General features: G+C 28.0%; 1 protein-coding gene across 3 annotated transcripts in view; it reads left to right on the top strand.

Annotated features, from left to right (window-relative positions):
• LOC100169535 (lachesin) overlaps window positions 1-24629 on the top strand; it is a 215572-nt gene that overhangs the window by 127536 nt on the left and 63407 nt on the right. For all 3 annotated transcript variants that reach the window (XM_029487011.1, XM_029487012.1, XM_008181078.3), the window contains exon 2: window positions 19977-20083. In XM_029487011.1, the coding sequence (XP_029342871.1) occupies window positions 19977-20083 (107 nt within the window). The remainder of the gene's footprint in view (window positions 1-19976; window positions 20084-24629) is intronic.

Here is a 24629-nt window from a genome sequence, read left to right as displayed (position 1 = left end):
TAATATAAATACAAAAATATCATATTTTTTCGATATTTTTATTCTTGGATATCACAGCTGAAAAAAAAAATATTCGAAAATCGCCTGGATCTTTACCTAGTATACTTGTTGATCAATCATAATCCGTTTTCAAAATTAAAATACTGTCAAACCAAATACTTCCAATTTTGTCTAGCTTGTTGGTCTAAAAGTAATTTTTTTCATCTGCTGCAGCCCCCTTAAGATAAAAAATGATTCTAGTCTTTTAAAAAATTTAAAATTATAACCAAAATTATATTGTAATTGTATGTATAGGTAACTCAGTAACTGTGATAATTTATGATTTAAAAAAAAATAAATATTAAAATAAAAAATGTTATTTTAATACCATAAAAGTATTCTGAAGAATTGAAAATTTTTCCGAATACTATATTCATCGGTTTAAGCCGAGATCTATAATATTATATTATACTCTAATGACCTTATTCAATCTTGAACTATAAATCTTTGAACTTATTCTTCTTTTATGTTCGGTTTATTATTCGTCACGAACACTTGTTTTCTGTAGGTCAACCACTAATGAATCAACGGAATCGCCATAAGCTTATAAGTAGTTAAGTACAAGCTTCACTTGCAATTAAAATGAACCAAAAAATGTGTATAATAATATTGAAATTAATAAAACGAAACATTTGAAAGGAGTCAATTATAATTTTTATACGCGTATGAATAATATACAAATAATATTTCAATATTAATCGATATGCTACAAATTCCTGGTTAATGGGATACATTTATAAATTGATAGAGGTTCATAATAGAGAATTATTTGGGAACATTATAAAGTTCTTTTTTTCACGTATTTCATAATACGAATTAATCATTTAATCGAAAAATATAGCTGTTAGAGTAGTATTTATATCTATATTGTACATACTTTATAATAATTGCTTGTTTTAAATTATTCCCAAAATATCTGATACTAATTTATGTGTGTTTAAATATTCAAAAATATCAAAAGGATTTTTAACTAAAAATAAAAAACTGATAACTATCAAAAATTATTCGTTTTGTATTGAGTATCTTATGGGTGTAATTAAATAGCTAAATGCATTTTTAATTATTTTTACAGATTTTATAACTAGAAAAAGTTTAATTGTATACGTTTTTTTTTTTTAATTATTACCAACTATTTATTTTTTACTATAATTTGATATTTTTTAGTGCATACAAATCCAAATACATCTAAATGTACGTATATGTTTTTGTAAATTTTATGAATTTGGAAACAATATCATGTTATTTAATATTATTTATATTTCTCAAAAATTACTATATTAATATGTTAAAATAAAATTTATTTCGTGAAAAGTATTTCAGGGCATAATATAATACTTAGGAAAACACATTTTTATTGGAAAGAAAATGTGATATTTATATATTTACTTAGCAAACTTGTTGAACATGTTTGTAAATACATTTTAAAAATGATTACAACTTAAAAAGATACTCTAATGGAAAGTCATATGATACGACTATTTTCGATGATAAACATCTAATCGCACTTTCATTTTATTTTATACGATAGTTAATACTTAATTTATTGTTTTGAGGTCCTGGATAAGTACCCACTGCTATTACAAGTTAGTGCATAATTTATTAATATGGAATATGAGTTATTTTTATTTTTAAATTTAAAAATAAATCGCCAAGATTTTAAATTATAAGTTCATAGATAGGCGCTAATAGCCATTCATCCTCTAAATATCACGATATTTACGCCTATGTTTATAACTAGGGCTAGGATTTTGTAGCATTTGCATTTTCTTTCATAGCACTACAGGACATAGCTAATCAAAAACAAAATTCGATTCATTCATCACAGAGTTCAAATATGCAATTTTGATTTTGCTTTTTTTGCATTTTCTTATGATATTCGTAAATAAATGCTTTTTTGGTACTTTTTTGTCAGTTTATCAGCTTTTTAATTAGTTTTTGTTAATTATACATTTATACGCATATTTTACATTTTTAGAACATTTACGTACATATTTATCTAAATTATTATTTATTGATTTATTTTAATTGTGTTATTATATATACTTATTTCATGATTTCGTAGTGAAATATTATTGCCTTATCGAAAATATTTCTGAAAATAGATTCTTAGATTTTGTCAAAGTGATTACCGAATGGGGAGTAATAGTTACGTAATATACATAATGTCGACATTTATCGACATTTAATAAAACGGTTTTTAATTTATTTTTTTCAATATTTATAAATTGTGCTTAGTTATTCTAAGAATTACTTAGTGTGAACGTATAAAAATGTGTTTGATAAATTTTTTTTTGATATTAAAAATATTTTTCAGTTTTATTTAAAAATGTTCAAGTCATTTTTTAGTTGCATTTTCTTGGTTAAAATGCTTTTTTTGTAGCATTATTGGCAATTTTTTAATTCCTTTATTGTAGGTTTTTAGTGCTTTATTTTCCTAGCCCTATTTATAACATTATATCAAATAAATAACAATTCATATTTTTATTGTAAAGAACGATCAATAAACTGTCAATAATTATGCGTTATAAGCAAACTAATTAATACATGAAATCATATTTTTTTTAAAATCCAAACAATTTACTATTAGTACAATAAACTTTCAATTCAACTAAAATATGTTTTTTAAATTACAAGGATATTATTTTACAATAAGAATTAACTAGAATATTTACTATCAATTCAAACTATCAGTGCCATTATAACAGTGGCGTCATTTGGGGGGGGGGGGGCATTTCCCCTTAGAGGGCCGCTGTCGGGCCGGGTATGTGCTAGTTTTGGGCCTATATATAGTAGCTAATAGCTAATAGAAGTAAGGAGGTAAAATAGAGGTAAGTAACCTCTACAGTCTACATATATGTATTAATTATTTAGTTATTGTTATCTCTCAAAAAAATGGGTTACTTACCTGTATACTTATGATATTAACCTTTGATACTAACTAGTAAGTATACAATTATGTATAACGAATGTATTTGTATTGAGATAAAAATGCAATATTGTAAAGTAATGTAATATAAATGTTAGCGAGCTTTTTTTTTTCAGTTTTATTTTGGGCCGGTCAAAAATTTAGCCCCCCCCCCCCCTCTCAAAAACTGAAATGACGCCACTGCCATATAACCAATTACGATTTACAGGTATTATTAAATAATTTGATCGAAATTGGATTGGTTTTGCTTTAAAATGGAAATTTGACCTAACATAGATATAAAGAGAAACAAAAATTCTCATTTTTGAATTCATACTAATAGGGAGAACTAACAATTTCCAACAAAATTACACCGTAAAATTACCTAGAAATTGAATAACCTGCATGGAATAATAATGAAATATCAAAATGGTTCCACTCATAATCTAAAATGTTATCCATAAGTATCAAACTTTTGTTGTCAAACATAAGCAATGATTTTTAATTAATTCTGTTTAAAGTATAACATAATAAAACTCGTGAAATAAAATACCCGTAAAAGAGTTTTTGGTATTTGAATACGAAAATTAACTAAAATGGTAAAATGATATTCAATTGTTTATCTTTTAAATTGCTTAACCTAATTGCATTTTACTTAAATTCAAGTCTGTAACGTTTTTTAAAAACTAGCATTATATTTAAATTGTATTACAATACAGTGTTTGTACATCATAAAGACCTAATTATGTTTAACATTTAAATATACATATAGGTAATTGTTGTATGGATTTGATAACACAATAAAGCATCATTAATTTAGTTGCTATGTACTACAAAATATATGTATAATGCGTGGGTTGAATATGTTACATACTTATGACATGATACATTATTAATACAAAATAACCGTATAAATGTATAATATATGGGTAAGTGTGTTGAATAGATAGTTAACTTGTATTTTAAACAAAAAAATATGACATGATACGTTATTAATACAAAATAACCATTTTTCGATTGATAATAATATACAAAATATTATATGATATTTTTAAAAAAATTCCAACCATTATTTGTATAGCATGATGTATTGAAATTTTTCCAGGGGAACAAAGAATATTTCTTTGACATTATTATTACAACATACCCATAATTAACTAAACCAATGATATGAGATAGTGCACATACAACACACATACTAAAAAATAATAATATTTATAGTCATATTTCTAACATCTATAGGTACCTGTATTCTATATTAATTTATAACAATATATAATATAAGACAAGAGTGAGTAGTTGTGAGAGTATTCTCAGCCGACACTAATTTTCCATTTTTTTTTTTTTGTAATTTTAAATACCCACTAAAAATATTATGCAGTAAATACTTTTTATTTTATTTTTTTTAACCATATTTAATATTTTAATTTAATATTCCAAAAATGTAATCATAGTATATTTTTTTTGGATAATATGTTGATGTGTAAATATTGAATATCTTTAGAATCAATAATTAATTATTTATTAGTTATAAGCATTTTAAGTATAGATAAGTTGAGTTGAGTGACAGGTTGATATAGCCTATACGAAGGTATTCCTGATACCCGACAATATTTTGGTAGGCTGCTACTCCAGTCTTTGAGTCCTTAGATGCATAATATAAATAGCTACTAGTTCAGTCAATGCGGTAGACGTGTGAAGAGGCGATTTCGTTCTAAATTTCTGTTGGTATTGAAATAATATGAAACATACAACTATACAAGTTTAATAATGGGTATAGGCCCCCAATATTAATAATCAAATAATAAGTATATTATAATAAGTATCACCCGAGTCATATAACATCAATTTTGCTCATGTAGCCTTAAATATTTGATATTATGTTAACTGTTCAAAATATAAATACCGTGTAGTTATACGGGATATATTGTAGGTACTTACTTAAAATTTAAAACTATATACCTTACGTTAATAAAGTAACACCTTGATGGTTTGATGTTAAGCATATTGAATTGCTTATAACTTATATAAAAACCATAAGTGACGAGAAATACAATGTTGAGTCAGTATATTATATAAGTAGCTGACGATAGATGTAAAATATAAATGATATATTCATAATAAATATATATACATAAATTATATGTATATATAATATACAGAGGCAGGATATCTCGTAAAATATATCTACGGGGCAGTGTTCCGAGGCAAACGCGCCGTTTTCTTTTTCAAATTTATCTCGAAAATCCGTACGACTATAGTCTGAAAACGTTATATTGTATGTGCGTGTGTGTGTGTGTGTGTGTGTGTGTGTGTGTGTGTGTGTACCGGGTGTTGGAGGGGAAAAAAAGAATGGCAAGAAAAAAAATAGAGGGAACAAAACGACACAGGGGAGACGAGGGCGGTGAGTGGGCGAGCGTGTGGCACACGCACTTTATTTGTTTCTCCGGGTGGGCCGAGAAAGGTCCAACGTCCGTGGGAATTCGGACATGCCAACGCACAAAAGGGCCCGACGCGCGCGCGTCACACCTACTAAATAATTCGGGGGTTTATTTTGTGCGCACCCCACGAGTGGAAGACGGTAGATAGGTAGAGAGACAAAAAAAAAATAGGGAAAAAACAGACGGTGGATTGAAAACAAACGCGCGGGAAAAAATTCAACGTTTCTCATTTTTTTTTTCTGTTTTTCACTTTTCCTCCGGTATATACTTTTATAGGTTAAGTATACGCACAAATAATATTATTTTTTTAAACTTTATATACTGTATATACACATATATGTTATGTATTATGTATATTATTATACGTACAAATATTCACCTCCAACGGCGCGCACTGCACTGCTGTCAGCAATATCTCTTGCCCTCCCGCCACGCACATACACGAGTTTTCCAGCGTTTCATCCCGTTTCACCCCGTTGAAAGTGTGTTCTTGTTATTGTTATTCCCGAACGACGCTTTTTATTCGAATCCTAATACGACGTCAATCACTTATAGGTCTGCTTTGCACCCGCTCCACTACCACTGTACCTTCACCGCAGTACCGCACTCATAAATATATATTTATACGGTTTGCATTTACTCGCAGGCCATGGAAAAAATAACTCTAAATATTTATTGTATTTTATTATATAAACAAATCGTGGTAGCCATGAAATACTCCCGAGAAAACCATTGTTTTTGTTTTGTTGTTTTTTCGGCTCATCTAAAGAATTTTCCGCCACGTTCGTGAATATTCTGAACATCCTCTGAAATCACATCGCTGAATTTGGTTATGTAGAACACGTAGTCTTAATGATATTCTCGTGTTAAGCCAATGTCAATGCGAAAAACTGGACAAACATCATTATGATAATGAAATACATAATATTATGTACAGTAGCCATGTAGTGGTGTACAACTAATGTCAGTATGTTACGATGTTTACTACTTTCTTTTTGGATATCATCAATATTTTTTTAACGGTCTTCTAAAATATTCCAATTCATTTTCATATTCTATTTTATCAGATTCAGGACATTTATTTCAGTTCGAGTATTTACATGTGTTGGTTTAATTTTTGAATTATTATTAAATGTCAGAAATTTTATTACAACATTATGTACGTACAATATTGATTATATTTTAATATAATATCTTATGTTATTGGTATTGGATGAAAAAGAAATTGAATTTATCGCCAATATTATAGTCTCTACAGTCTACATAACAAACAGATCAGTGTACGACGTATGGTCTGTATTTGCATATACGGATTCTATACAAAATTATAAGAAATAAAACCTTGTGACTTATGTACTTGCCACTTGGTGTTGGTGTATGGACTATAATATTATATATATATTGGTTCAGCTGAAAAACCAAAATAATAACATTAATAATGATAATAATAATAATGATGATAGCATATTGAAAAAATGCCAAAGAAATACAAAGCCAAGTGTCGAGGGTCGAACGGACGAGGTATAAAAGATATTGAAATAGGATGTGACTTTTATTCTATTACCGCGGTTATGGAAAAAGTATCTATCCCGCAGCCTTTCGTACACTTTAGATCATAAAACAGGTAGAGCGAGTTCTTTCGTAGCAGTTTTTCGGAATATACACACATCCACATGCACACGCACAAGAGCTGGAAAATAGGCGGGCAGCGGTCAGAAAGGGGTCAGGCCCAACACTTGGTCGGTAATTTATTTTATGAGATAAAACGCGCTCACGCCAATTCGCTATCCTCTCTTTTTCACTTAACGTTCACAACATGTGGTCCCCCTTTAAAAGGATCAACGTTTTTTTTTATTCTTTCGTTATTTATATATTATATTTGTGTGTATGTGTATATTTTCCATAAAAGATATATCACGTCCTTTCGATTCACCGGCATTTTAATATCACTCCGTGTGAGTCACGATAAACTTTAATAAGTCACCTATGCGTTTTCCTTGGAAAAAACCCCGTTTGGAGGTAGGAAAATAATATTTTTTAGTTAAGCTAAAGTGGTTTTATATTAATTTATTTTTCTCTGAATCCACTTATTATCGAATTTCGTGAAAACCATTTTACTCTATAAACGGTTACAATAAAAGTTTATTGATATTTTATGATTTATATTGATATTATCAACCTTGTAAAAAGATACGTTTCATTTGTATTTAGGTAATTAGATATACAAAATACACACTTGTTTAAAAACTATTTAAATAGTATTTCAAGGATTTTGGTCAGTAAGTATTCAAGAACAAATACTTATCTAAATATATTTTTTTCATTTTACTATCAATACAATAATATTTTTTACATAGTCTCTACTCTCATGATAACACCACAGATTATATTGTGAAATAATATATATTTTTTTTTCATATAATCTGTGATAACAGAGTTGGCGATAGCAACGGACTAAGATAGAATGGACTGGAAACGAGAGCCTAATCATCGAGCAGCTTAATATGGTTTTGAGTAGGCCTGTGCGAGGGGGAATGGGGCAAGTGTGAACCTAGCGCTATCTTTATTCGTCCATCTAGTTCATACGATGAATATAGGTAGCTCTAGATCCACAATTGCCCCCATTCCCCCCCGCACAGGCCTACTCTAAACTATATTAAGCTGAGATATATATATATATATTATAACACTCATCACGATTTAAGATAATATACAGGTTACTCAACGCAAGGTTTTTAGATTATAATATGTAATCTAAAAACCTCGACTTAATGGAGCAGTATTTTTGATGCCCAGTGTTTATCCTCGATTACAGCCTTGTCTAGCACCCAAGGGAAAATGAATGTAGTTAAACAACATGTCCATGATTTTTTTTTTTATTCCGGTATAATAATATTCATAAAATTATGTATACTAAGAGCGCCAGCTGTAATCATTGCTATGGCGAACAATTGATTTATAGGGATATTCTGTGAGCATTAGTCTAGAGATCAGTTCCTATACGGCGTTGAGTAGCATGTACATCTTAAATCATGTCACTGATATTTGGTAGAAGATAAGATAGTAAAATAATCCTATCCATGAAAAATCATTGATGGAAACATTAGCAAACTCAATATGGCGGCCTCTGAGGGTGTTTTGCTTTTTTTACTAGAATGTATTAACACTGCGTGTTCCATACTACCCAGTTCAGTGATTTATACACAGTATAATTGCTGTGACCACCCCGGTTTTCCAGAAATGATAAGGTGGTTTTCACACTCGCTTGGCGCGTAACTGTTTCAAATTGTTTACATGACCGCGAGTGTGTCATTATACGACGTCTTCAATCGGCATATTTGATTTGTCTGTTGTATTGTACAGTCGCACACACGCTGAGCTAAATCTTTTTATGGTCTGACGGTATTTTTCACCTTACTATGTGCGCACGTTATCGACGAATTACGATATCTATTTTATATAGGTATATATTGTATAAATGTGAAATTGGAAATCTTTGTTACGGGTAGGCTCCAAAACTACTTATTCAGACGTCATGCAGTTTTTTTTAAATTAAAGGGGACATAATGGAGCAGGTTTTAGACATACATTTAATCCGAAAAAGTTACGGGGATGAGAGGAGGATCCTACTAAATCTGGATGGCAATAATACAATAGTGGCGCCATCTGTCCAGCAAAAAAATCAACTGAATAATAAAATATTTTTGTTTATTGTAAGGTTGCTATTGGTTGCAGATTAAAATATAAATTTAAGAAATTAGTATTATTATTTTTTTTTTGTGTGTATTGGTTCCCATTGGATCATCGAGCAGATCAGGTAAAAGCATGACGTATCAAATTACGAATTATTTTAGGAGGCTACGTCAAATATAAAATTACAAAATTTCAATGATTTTACTTCAGAATAGAATAAAAATAGTATTGATCATATTACAAATAAGCACGATAAAATATTTAAATACACATATTTGAAAATAAAATACTTAATTTTAAAAGTATTCTTAACACAAAATTATAAGTATATACCTATTTAAATTAATTTACTCAAATACTTTAAAAAACTGAATATGTATGAATGTATGATGATATACCTATAACAAGAAAGCTGCAAAAAAATTTAAAAACTGTATTCATCCCATCATAATATAGGTACCTTATCAATTATGTCCAAAGTGGTGAACAAATTATACTTTTTTAATTTAATAAACTAATAATGTTCATTACATCATATTTTTGAAGTATGTACAGGTGTGCATATTTTAAATTATTTTTATTTAGTGTATTTTCATGCATATCATGATCAAAAAAGTTATTTTTGAATATATACTTATATTTTCATGCAGTATTCAACTTATTCAAGTGTACATGGAACTAAAATTGATATAATACCTAGTTTAGAGTTTAGCCTGTTATATTGAAATAGTAAAATCATTTTATATTTATAAAACAACAAACAAATTAATGATGTCGTTTTACGACGTTTATTTATATTTATCTATAAATAGGTAATATTATAAAGTTATACCTTCTAGGTTTCAAAAATAGGAATAGATGAGTGTTATAATTTCTAAACTTATAAATGTAAGAATTTCTGTTTTAATATTTTTTATGACAATAATATGAGTTACCATTCGTAATTTAATTATATATTGACGCTTTAGAAATTAGGATAAGTAATGTAACTAGAGGTTTGATTTATATTCTATATTCTATTAATTTTCACCAAAATATCGACATAGGTATCTATTATACTTTACTATCGTTATAAAAGAGATTAGAGCAGAAAATATATGAAACAAGGTATAATATATTATGTATATCATTATATTATTACCTATAGGTATGCATGTATATTACGCAAATAACTTCAATGTCAAATATTTATGGAATATGAGAAATTTAAGAGTTTAAACTTTCAAATAACTAAATGAATTAGTGATTATGTTTATTATTAACAATAAAGTAAATAATTTTAGGATCAGATTTAAAATTAAAATAATAATATTTATGCATAATATTATATAACAAGACAGTATATTCTAAAAAAAAAATAATTTTATATGTTTGACAATATTTATAATATTTTATATAATATAATATTATGTTAAGATGAAACGCTAAGAATTGAAGGAAAAATTTTAATCGAAAAATGACATACTCTTCAACATGGTACACTGTAACCTATCCTTTTTTCTTTTTACTCTTTTACTAAAGAAATTGACCTTCCTTTAAAATAGAGGGAGAAAAAATATATAATATGTTTTCTTATCAATAGCCTCAAATAATATTCTTTAGTTCTTCTTTTTCTTATATAAAACATGAACTATTTTCTTCTATATTACGTATTTTGAATTATTTAAAAATATAATACATATTATATACATGCATTTTACTATACGGCCCTTTGTAACTAATGACTAGAAAAGATAATTTTTCCATAGAAAATATTATATAAATATCATGATTTGGTCAGAAAAATTACATTTCCAAAAAAAAAATTATTAATGTTTATAAATTATAAGTAAAGGATCCAAAATAAATTATTGAATACGAAAAATAATTCTGAGTGGATATGGTTAATTTAAACTTATTTATATCACTTTATTAGTAAGTTATTTATCTTTTAGTAATACGATATGTTGAAAGTTGAACTATTTTTTACTAATCACATGGCATGTGTACTATAAAATTGTTCTTATTAGTTATTAACTTCGGGCTATAGTATCTATATTATATTATTATTGTTATTAACTTATAAGTCAATTATGTCGTACAATAGAAATATAGAAATAAATCCGATGCATAAGAATATTAAAATTAGTCTAAATATTTTGGAAATAACATTATTAATAGAAAATAATAATATACGTCACATTATATATATTTCTATAAAAAATCTTTGCCTGTATGTTTCGATTTATTTTTTAGAATTTTGTAAGAACACTCATAAAATCTATATTTTATGTTTTCAAGATTTTTGGCTGAGTAAAAATGTTTGCCCAAAATATTTTCTAAATAAACAACTAAAAAATTTCGAATATGTAATATGTCTATGATCAAAATCTTAAAATTAGTTGACAGTTTTTAACATTTGAAATCAAAAGTAAATACAGTAGAAGCCGCTTATTAGAAACACTTTGGGACCAAAGTGAAATGTGTCAATTAACCGATTGTTTCTAATAAGCGATTTAAATGTCCTAATATACGGGCGATCCGTCCTGGTACATTTTGTTTCAATAACGCGATTGTATCAATAATCCGTGTTTCTAATAAGCGGCTTCTACTGTAATTCTGTTCAAAAAATTATTTTTTTAAACAATTGAAACCACACATTCCGATAATTTCTTGATTTAATAAACTAAAAAAGAAGTGTCTTAAGCACTGAAAATATAATAATTTCCTACTTCTGTCGTTCTGTCCAAAATGATTATTCACACTTTTAAATGTATTATTCTTTCACCTGTAACGATCATTGGACATTTTAATAGATACTGAATAAATTATACTTAATTGTTTTCTCAATTTAATATACATATTGCAATATTGTGGGCATTTAACATAAAAATAATAAAGCTTGTATAATATTCTATTAAGCCTGCTGAGCATAAACAGCATTAGTTCGTGTGTTTGTGTGTGTATGTGTGTGCACGAGTAACGTTATTTTTTCATAAATATGACGATTTATTGTTGTTTATCGTAGAACGCATTTTCACAATGTTTGCTATATCATGATCGTCGAGAGTTTTATTTGTTTCTATCTCATTTTATTTTTCATTTTTTGCTCGACTGTAATACTTTTCATAAATTCACCACGGGATAAACTGGACGTTATTTTAACTACGCGTGTGTCGGTGCACTGCGACCGATATCTTTTCCATCACCTTCATAAGTTTTTTATTGAGCAAATTTTACGACAGCGAAAATAAAAACTTATTAAATACGAAACAGTATCCCTACCTATATCTGGGGATTGAATTTGTAAATTAAGTGTCGAATAAAAAATAAACGAGGTTATTTGTCATTCAAACATTTCATTAAAAAATGCATTTATAGTTTTACATTTATAACATGTATATTAGTGAGTAAATCATTCTGTTACTCACAAATATTTGAACACATACACCTACATACATTGGAATATAATATTATTTTATGAAATAGTATACTTAGGTATACTTTCAAATTATAAACGTATATGATACTAACTGATTACTAACTGTATTATCCAACCCTGTCCAGGAAAAGATATATTTTATATTTTACAGCATACAAATTAATTGTAAAGTGAGCCATAGGTGGAGAGAATTTAGCTCTAATAAAAGGTCGTGGGGTGATCCTCATGCCCCCCCCCCCCCCGTGAGAACAACCATGCACGCGTATACAATAACAGGGTGCAAAAGAAATAGCTGACGATTGTAATTAATTACCCAACTATTTAATAACTTTTCGTTCTTAGCAATTTTTTTTTTATATATTATTATATAATAGTAAAAGCAATAATTATCATATTATTACAATACCAAAATAAATATATCAGATTTTTATGTTATAGCATGTATAATGCTAAACAAAATTGTTTTTTTTAATTATTTAAAATTCAACAGACATGGTCTAATGTCTTTTTCAAGTAAGTTTGGTTTTAATTACATAATATTATATAAAATATTTTTTATTTTCATTAAAGTAATATCTAATAAAGTGAATACTTCGTAACTATATTTTTCATTTTAATTTCGGTGGTTTTAGAAAGTTTCGGTTTTTATTTATCCATCATTAGATAATTACATAGTTGTAAAATTCAGGTTTCATTTACAAAATAAAAAAACTATGCCAACGCATAGTCAGTGACTATTAGTCACATAATATACATGATATGTATATTGTATATACCTATCATACATTTACATTTTTAATAAGGCGCACATTTGTAGTTATTAATTAAAATAAACGATTTTTTTTTATTATTTAGCCTTGACATTGATGACCATTAGCTTTTTATGTTACATAATATACTTTAGCATACATAAGTTTGTGTATATATATAAAATATATTATAAATACATACATGGCTTATAATAGTTTATTAATTTTTGAGGTGTTGTGAAGATGATCAGCTGTTTTGTGTTGTCTGAGTTGAGGACTATTCCAGAAGTGTAGTTGAAATTCTCGAAAAAAAAAAAAAAAGATTAATTTTATATATTTTTTATTGCGTAAAATACTACCATTTTAGACGTCATAACAATGACGAAAACATTTAAAAATAAAAAAAAAAAAGATCACGCGGTGTACTTTAATGATTTTTCATTTTTGTGAATTTGGCATGGGTACAATAAGTTTATGACGCGAGTCGAACGGTGCTAGCCATCTCTTAGCTGTCGTAATATTAATATATTATAATATTATATGTATACCGTATATTATGTATACTATTATCGCATAGCAATAATATCCTTTCAGCGTGTCCTGTCGGTGAAACGATTTCACGCTCATCAATTAGTTCTATCTTTATCATCTTGACGTCTTACTATTTAAATATCGTCAGCAGATCACGGGACCCTAGACATGACGATCATTGTGTCGTTTAATCATGCTGGTAAGTTGTCGTCAAAATGCTTTAAATGCATATATTATCCCTTCAATGCGCGCGCCGCTGCACTATTCTGGAGGATGAGACCATAGTCGCGAGGGTTAAAACCTAGATATTATGTCCACATCGTTTGAAGTTATTTTCAATAAATATACGTTTTTATCTCGATAAAAATGTTTTTTTTTTATAGTTTTAATAATATTATGGTACATATAAATAATAAAAAATAACTTAATAAAACATTTTAAATGTTGACTGGAGTAAGGAAACTAGGGTATAGTGAACTGGTGATACAGTACGAAGTGTTAAATTTTTTTTTTTTAGTACGTTTCACTTTATACGTGATTACATTTTTGGGTGCACAGTGCACTTGAAGAATTCTGTAGTTTTGAAGTATATTTATTACGCACTTCTTAAAATTACAAGTTTTACTCTTTTAATTTTCAATTATGCGGGTACTCTTCGTAATGATTTGGGTATGAGAATATTTGAAAAAGAACCAATTCCATTTAGTAAGAGTTTCCATAGTCTAAGTACTTGGGAACCATCACAATCCAGGAATGATTTATATAATTTAATAACTACCAGGATATCCTCGTCGGAGACATAAAAGGAACTAGCCTCGTCGTGACCTTTTACAAATATAATTGCCTGGAAAATCAGATATCAAATCTACGACTATGTGTGGTCAATGTACCGGATTGAATCCTTGCTAGGGTAACCCGACTCATAGTTATAATCATCTTTTAATCCAACAAATAAAAATTGGACCAATAACAATAACAGTTTTCAGTTAGTGTAACTATTATGATACAATTTACAATCTAGTAATAGTCTGATGGCTCTCGCCGACTGTCTCGTCACGCCGGTTGTTTGATTAACATATTTTTGCCCGTAAAATCATTAAAAATTCATAGTTTTGTTTGCGTATCGATAGTATATAGGTATAGTCTCGTTAGTTAAACTGTGTCAGGCCAGATAAAAACTGTCTTGTTTGCAAAAAATAATTAATTTTAGTATTTTACTAAAACAATATTTTGTTATACATAATAATGTACGTATACTACATAGTATATAACTTTAAAACTTATGTGAGAACGTTTGTATCATCGCGTGCACAATAACGGTAATGATAATGTCTGGTCGTTATCACAGTCGTTTTACAAGCGCGGCATGAGAGAAATAAAAACGGCGACGCGAACACTCTTCCGCGAGCACAGTCTCTTTGTAGAGCGCCGAGACGTCTTTGCAGTACCTATACAGGGTGATTTTTTTACAGTAAAAAGTCATTATCGTAAATTTTTAGTTTCATATTCTCAAACAGAGTATTTTTCTGAGAATTTCGTTGAATACAAAATATAGGGCCAGTAAATAATGATGGATATAATATTTAAACCTTATACGAGCGGAGTTATGCACCACATCCAAACTTAAAGTTTAGTTTTAAAGTATTTTAAATACTTGGAAATAATTGTATGGTTTAATATGAGTTTTTATTTACATGATACTCTTAGAAAATTATCTCGGCCAGGATTAAAAATGTCAGTTATCTTATATTTAAAAGTTCTCATTGTTAAGGACATCTTTTTATAAAAAAAAAAAATCTTTATTCTTTTCACGGTAAACAGTGTTTGCTTTCAAAGGAATCACCCGGTATACGAAAACCATAACCACTATTCACTGCAAGTAAATCGGCGGCTGTTCATTTTCTATTTCGGAGAATTTTCCGTTATTTCCAGATGCAGTACGTTTAATGAACAATAGTTTTCTACTTGTTCCTAGTAGGTTTTTCTTATTTTACTTTCATCAGCCAGCGAACGAATTTTTCGTTTTGTGTAAATTACATTTTCGGACAACAGCATTGGGATCAGTGTAGCTACCCTTAATACCAACAGTCTAAATTTAAACCGGTTTTTGTTGAAAAAATGTATTATAGTGTTGTCTCTAGTACACTAACTGCAACTGTAACCGTACCATAATTCGTTTTTTAAGTTAATTTAATAGTATAATATGCATTTATTATAATAAACCCATATTGTGTAGAATATAATATCAAAACGGATAATATCCGTTTGGATTTTTTTTCTCTGAACTACGTAGATATTACTTAAATCAATTAATTGATTTATAATATCAAGACGTTCCTACTTAATTAATAAATTATAGTAAATTAGCACACCTATTTCACAAAATAATTTTATTGACATTTCGTGTAGGTTGCAAATAATTAAAAATAAATAATTATTCCTCAACAACACATTTTGGAATTTATAGGTTTTCAATTCCGCATATTAATACCATAATGTCAATTGTTTACAAACGTCTCAAAAGTCGATCACAAAGAATTTATTCACATTATCGTTTTATGGTTTATTGTCTAACGTTTAAAGTTCAGTTTATTTCACTAAGACAAACAATTTACTTTAAACATAATTAAGTTCAAAAATAACTATAATTTATAGTTGTGTATATTTCAATACTTTTTAATAACTTTTCACTCAAACTCAATCAATTATTGATAAAATATAACACAGAACAAAAAATGTTGCCTACAAAAAATATAAAGAAAGAAATTGTAGTGTATGAACAAACATGAGTAATTTAATCGTTTAATAATATTATATTTTATTTCTTCAATTCATGCTCATAAAAATTATATTTTTCTTGATTTAAATGTACTCTTTTTCATGTAATCTCGACTTTTTAGTAAATAGAATCAGTTAGATACCTAATAAAATATACTGTATATATTATAAAAATAAGAACAAAATGCACTGAAATACAATTACTATTTAATATTACATGATATTGTTAGGCACCTACCTTTTTGTTTAATATAAATAGGCATTTCTATTAATTTTAATAAATGTGTACTCATTTTGACTGCAAGAAAATTGCGTTAATTGATTCATTGAGTGGTGTTTTAAATATATTTAGACTCTTCGTGGTGTTCAGTTCATGTCTTCTATTATGTATAATTTACATGTTTATTATAAAATGCAGGTTACAATTATTTTGCTTCTAAATAATATTGTAAGCAACTATTATAGTAATCAGATTAAACATTTTTTTAACAATAAATGGTTTTGTATATTAAATAAAAATTGTAATTTGTTTTGAATGTTAAGGAAGTATAATAATGATACACAATAAACATAATATCATATATTATTATTATTAATTTCACAATTAAAATTTTAAAAGTTTTTATCATCCTCTTTACATTATATTGTTTTTATTTTATAATAATTAATAACTTTTTAGAATAATGTTTTTGAAAAATCATATTATTTTATAATAATAGTTTATACTGTTAAAATATTTAAACAACATCATTTCAATATCGAATAATTTGTATATTCACAATATTCTAGGTACCTACCGACTATATTACATTGAACATAGGTATTCAATTAAATAAAACAATTATTCGTTGGTCATTACTCATCATAATCTTAAAGAATATAATAATTATTGATAACAATATTATGCTATAATTTTTTTAATTCTAATTCGTTAAAAGTAATAATATACAAGCACGCTATCATATCGCATACCTACATTTTAAGTTCTTAAATAATTATTTATTTATCGGTAATCGATTATACATTTCTTGATCGTATTTTCGTTATTTTGAACAAATCACGTTTCGATAACTCAGAATAATCTACGACGTAACCATAATACTATAGACATCTGCAGTATAGATAGTATAGGTACTTACATATAAAAATATAAATTCATAGTAAAATATTTTTGTAAATGACCATTGTGCGGACATCCGCAAGTGCATCCCGAGCTTATTGTCTATTGCCGCTTACTGTAGACTTTCGTCAGACCGCTCGGCCCCGGTTCGGCTCCTATTTCTCTCTCTCTCTCTCTCTCTCTCTCTCTTTCTCTCTTTCTCTTATATCTGCGCTGAAAATCATCGAAACGACATTGAAACGACCGCGCGTTCCGATGGTTCGCGCGCGAGGAGACGACGAGACGAACGCGTACCGCTGGCAATTACTCGTTCGTAATAAAGCCCGGGAAATTCGCCGATTTATATACATATATACGATATATACGCGAGTGTATGATTAATGCGAGCTCAGAGTTGTCACTACAAGCTGGAACGCCGTGCGGGACGAGTCGGGCGGCGGGCGGTGTGGACCGGCTGCTTTTGACGACGTTTCTGCGCCCGGGTGAAACCGGAGACCGGGATAAAGGTGAATTGTCCCACGTCCTTTTGTCGTCGGATGTGCTCTGGTGCCGCCGCCGCCCTACGGTACTCTACCCGCCCCTTGATCTCCGCCGCCGCCCCGCCGCCAAAAAACTCGGGGTATATCAAATTTTCGGCCACTTCACGCACGAATAATAAAAGTGGAGGAGAGATTAAATTGTTTTCAGACAACATTATACAAACGCACACGCGCGCGGACACGAGTGCACCGGTCTATATAATAATATGTGTACACGTGAATTCGTATATTTCGTATTACAATGTGTGTGTGTGTGTGTGTGTGTGTGTGTGTGTGTGTGTGTGTGTGTGTGTGTGCGTGGCCGTGCATAGGTGTATGCATAATATGTACAAATTGTATAGGTACCTATATGTATTTCCACCGCGTTTCGCGTACCTACCAGCCACATCTCATTTCAAAGCGACGGGGAGGAAGGTCTCCGCGAACGATTCGAATGATGAAAACCATTCTCATTTCATATAAAAGCCCCGGGGCCGTCGAACAAGGAAAAAGTATTTTAATTTTCAGTCGCTTCTTCGGATTATTTTCCGTCCGGTCGGGTAGTGTTACCGTGTGACTACGAATAATAAAAATTAAACTATGAACCTAAAAAATGTATAAACGCCACAATGATTATTTTTAAAATCTTACATAATTTGCGTTATGTCATCGGTCATCACCGCTATTATAATTAATCAACTGACTATAATTATAGTTAGATTATTCTTTAAGTATGTACCTAACTAAAATGTTATATTATTATGTCCTCACTCCTCAATGAATTGTAAAATGATTTTTGATAGTGCTTACATTTATTTGGGCTTTGTTCACCATGTACATGTATCTGCGACGATAAAAATTTTACTACCTACATAAATTATTTTCCATGTATTTTGGTAAAAAACATTTTACTATACTAAATTTGTAACTTGTTCAACTTCTTAAAAAAAAAAAAAAAAAAATAGTATTTCATAAATAGAAAATATATTTAATTTATAGACAATTAAGAACAATATTATGTATTGTTTAACATAAACATTTTAAAGTGTGATCTTTAAATAAATTATAAAACGAATTCGTTTTTAGTTAAAAAAATAAAACTTAAATTCATAACGAAATTGGTATTCACTATTCAACACCATTCTTAAATCTTAATTGGTCACAAATATATTATAATGTTTAATGATTAATGACAAATCGCACGTGACTGCGTGACTTATCACTGTAGTTCGATTACTAATTCAGCATCTGGTCTTGGGATTAAGTTTATTTCCCATCGTTAGCATTTCTACGAAATATATATGTAGGTATACAATTACATAATAATATGTTATTATGTATGTTATTATAGTTTTGTTTAATCTTAACATATTTTACTATTAAATAAAATATAATATATTATATGTGTATTACATTAATGCATTTTTAATTAATTGCATATGATGAGTTTTCTTGGGAACCTGTGTAATCGTACATTTTAAATTTTTAATGATTTGAATAAAATTTGATTTAACAAAAATGTAGATTTTGTTTTATACTTTTATTTAAATACGATGCGTATTTTCCCAAGTTTGAAATAATTATTTAAGTGCGTTAGTAGAAAATCTAATTTAGTAAATCATATGAATTCCAGTACCAATATTGTAGTAGGTAACATTTTAGAGTCAAAACCATCTTTTATACCAATATATAATATCGTTTTATTTATAAACATAGTAAAATATTTTTGATGCCTACATTTGTTTTTCAATAGTTAAATTATAAGTACATTTGTTTTACAGTATTGACGGATGATCCGAATTTCGCAGAGCCTATACCAAATGTTACAGTGTCGCTGGGGAGGGACGCATCCCTTCCATGTGTAGTCAACAATCTCGGCACGTACAAGGTAAGATGCCACGTACATATTATTATTATTATTATTGGTAGTAGTAGTAGTAGTAGTAGTATTATTATTATATAGAGGAAAGTACTTCATAAATCATTTCGGTGAAATGTATTTTCAAAAGATTTACGGCTGACAATTTTGGGTTACCTACCTACGTGTATATTATATACCTCTACATTGACCAATCAAAGGTTCAGGTATATATTAAGAATATAAATTACTGTTATATATATATTATATATTTTGTATCTAATAGAAGTATTGGGAACAAAACGAGTAATATTTATTTTGATATCGTTTATTGGTTTTGCGAAAAAAAAAATTTAAAACAAATCCATTCTTGTTTAGAAATTTAAATACAAATTAAAGTATATTGCATAATATCAAGGATATTAATACTAAGATAATAATTCATTTGTTTAGTTACAAGCTTACAAATATGTATTACACATTTTACACACAAAATGTATGCTAACAAGTCATACTTCAGTTCTAGATTTAAGGCATTAAGAAATTTCTATTTAGTTATCTAAATAATATACCAAATTGAGTTACCTTTTAGTTTGTTAAAATGTTTAAAGCTAAAACATAAATATGATAAAATTAACAACTTTCATTAATGCTACAGAAACACTCACAAAACTAAAATAATAGTTTCTACTGTCTAAAGGTGGTTCTCAAAATGTCAAGAATTGTATTATATTATTCTGGGCATAAATAATTGTGGAAGTGAAACTTTTGATGGTTTCTTGATGTGTCCAACATTATAATTGCATGAGATATATTTAATTTTAATTTTTAGCTTGGAAACGATTATTTTTTTTAAAAGTTGTAAATCAGAAATCAATATTTACATTTTTCTAATTAAATCTCATTTCTTTTATTATCTGAGTAAAGAAATGTGATGTAAAAATTATTCGAATGATGGCATAATTTTATATTAAAAGTGACACGAAATTGCAGGTACCTCTGTCATTATTCGGTGAGTTGTTCAAACAACAAATTTACTTATATCATATTCAAAAATATAGTTAACTCTCATTATGTCAAAACTTAAGCGGAACAGAAAAAAAGCTCAAGTGATCAAAAGGTTTGATATACTGAGTTTTGTTGTAATGATCATTATTTCAAGGGGGCTTAAATTAATACGAGATAACGAAATATTTGAAATATCGAAGTTAAACATAATGGGAATCTACTGAATTACAATTAAACCTATACATTTCTTGGAAATTAAACACACTAGATTTAATGTGAATATTTAACGTTTTTAAAATATTTATGGTGATGCGTACTTTATTAGTGATCGCAAATCCAATTTTCGTAGTAGTCACCAATGTGTGACTTCCTAACATGTTCTTTTTAATGTTATTTTTTTATTATAACAACAAAATTACTTAATGTGATTGTTTGTACAGATTGCTTCATATTTTAATAAAATTAAAAAAAAAATTATCTATGTAGACACAAAATAAAAATATAAAAATTTAAAATTAAGATTATTAAACAAGTTTTAACAATTTGTCTAACTATGATATCAGTTGCTCAATACATTTGGTAAATAACATTTTTCTAACACGGCGTTATAAATAGGCAAAACACGTACAAATCAAGTACGGTATTTTATAAAAAAAAAAATACATCTTATAGCAAAAATAATCTTATCAATATCATCAAAACTCAAAAATTAATTTTTTTATTAAAATATATTAATTTAATTTAAAATTTAAAATTAAATATTTAGAAAATGGTTTTTATTCTGACATTTGATATCATAATATGAATTAAAAATTAAACAGAATTCGATCATCAATTAATTATATTTTTAATCATTACTATACCTAAAAACCTATAATAACTTCCAACATATTATGGAATTACCAGTATTAACACTCTAAATTACACCACTGGACAAATTTTTATAAATGGATATTTGTACTGTTTTATATTGAAATCAAAATTATGAAATATAGGAACGCTTGAACTTTTACAGATATTGTCAGCGATAGGCACGAAACATCATGTCCTAGGTATGATGGACAATGGTACAGATTAATAATTTTGAATCCACATGCCCTTCAGCCGTCACCCTTCCCAACAGCTTATCACACATAACATGCACACATAATGGTATCTTTGAATATACAAATATTTTCTCCACTGCAAGGAAATACATATGGTTTAAGGGAATCGGTGGTGGACAGTTATTAATTATTTTAGCCAAAACCAATCCATATAATATCAATCTTTTGTCCATCATACTCATCGACCTAGCAATGCGATAATACTTTGTGAAACTGATTTAAATTCGTTCTTATATCTATACGTTATCGATCAGTCCACATTTCAATCTCCCGCCCTCCCCACAATAACTATACATTTAGTTTGAATATTTTTAAATTTTGAGATTTCCAAACGTTGATTATTATTTATTCGGAATTCAAATAATTAAATCAGAAATCTTAAAATGTGGACTGATCGATCTCAAGAAAACATTATTAAAAATTCAGATCAGTTTCCTAAAACATGATCACATTATTAGGTTGATCGGTAGGATGGACAAAAAGTACATACAAATAAGCATAAATTTATTTACCGTTCACGCGTGGAATGCCGAGGTAGTGACTTGAACTTGCGCGTGTGGGAGTGATCCACTATTTCTTTTACACATTCAAACACACTAATGATCACTTAGTAATCACACATTTGCAAAACCCGCATGCATGCAATTTGAAAATTGGTTATGTTGAACTCCTTAAAAACTCTCCACCACCAACACTCTTAAATATTAAACACATATTATATTATATATTTAATATTATATATATATATTCCATAAGTGGTAGGTGTTACTCCAAAATCCAAATATTCCAAATATTTAATAATCGATAAATCTATAAGATAATTTATAATTAATTCTATTATAATATTGTCTTTAAATAAGTATTTCGGGTGTAAATTATGGTTATGCTATATTATATTAAAATAAACATTTTTATGGACATTATACTTTGCGCTAATTTCTTATTAAACCAAACGGTGTATGTGTTAATAAATTTATAATAATAACAGTGATTATTAAAATATAAAAATATAAAATGAGTTTCAAATAAAATTTTTTGAATTCAGCCAAACAACTACAACTATTACTGATTAGTGAGGACAATGCAATTATTATCATCATGCATGCATGTAATGTTCAACGGTTTGGTCCGTTATCCACAGAGAAAACATAATATCTATACGCATAATAATCATTGGTCGTTGCTTGCAATATAAGCGGAGTCACACAAGAGAAATGTATTGAAACATTCAAAATCTTTGTAATTTTCATCCAGAAGTAATTATGTATTTTTTCTTTGTATTAGATATTTTAGGTCTTTGATTTAGTAACAGACGTAACACATATTTCAACCAAAGCATGCAAAGTGATTGGTTCTATCATAATTTCAAACTAGATACTAAAATACTTAAATACCTAGTCTATTAATTTTTTTATCTTTCTAAACATACATTTTTTATTTGAATTACATTTGTAACGAAAAATATAATAACAAACCAGAAAATTAGAAACATATTAATACTCAATTTAAAAATAAAATAGCTTTAAAAAATGTCTGTGTATTCCCTGTACTACTTAGTTTTTCAATTTAAAATGAAAAATAAAATATATAGTTCTTTAAATAATTTTTATCTTCAGAAATCATAAATCCCAAATTTTGAGAAATATGTGTCTATGTTTAGAAAATTGGATTTGAAGTGCAAGTTAGGTAGGTTTAAGGCAGGTAGGTATGTAAAGTGTTTGGCTTATTTATATTCTATCAAGACTCACTGATTGAATACGTTCATCAACACTTTCCTAATTTTACTATCTGTATATATTCAAAAGGTCTAATATCCTCCTCACATAATCCTAAATAGTAAAAATATCACATAATCTAAAGGTATGTAGTTTTAGGATAGGTAAATGAAAGTTAATTACATTTGTTTGTTCGTAAACAAGTGTGTAATTATTGGCTTTATTTATATTCCATTTAAGCTGGTTAAACTTAATTTCCATGTCCTTTGCTTTTGTATCTGTAATAATTTTTTACGTTTAAGTATACTCAACGAGTTACGGCAGAAACAACTTTTAGTTCCGGTTGAAACATTTAACAATAAGTTGTGCTCGTCCTTTTTATATTGTCCATACAGTTAATTGTTCACAGTGCTCACACAATCACACCCGTGTTTTTTATGCTTATATTATTTTATTATTTATCCTTTGTGGATTTCCAAATGTTTCAAAGTTCCAATTATAAGAGCTTCAGAACGAAAAGTTAAAAAATTTAAATGTATTTTGCAAAAAATGTCTAAATGGCTAATACACCGGATGATTCTTTTATCAAACAACACTCAATATTTCAAAAAGTGTAAATTTTTTTGAAAATATTTTTTTACATAGTTTCAAGTCGCTTATAAAATACGTTTTTATTAAAAATTTATATTTTTAAATATTTTTTATCCATTATAATTTTTTAAGTTTTTTTACTTTTTTGTATGACAA

This window comes from Acyrthosiphon pisum, chromosome A1 (genome assembly GCF_005508785.2).
Source record: "Acyrthosiphon pisum isolate AL4f chromosome A1, pea_aphid_22Mar2018_4r6ur, whole genome shotgun sequence".
NCBI classification, from domain to species: domain Eukaryota; kingdom Metazoa; phylum Arthropoda; class Insecta; order Hemiptera; family Aphididae; genus Acyrthosiphon; species Acyrthosiphon pisum.
This window is presented reverse-complemented; position numbering and strand designations above follow the sequence as displayed.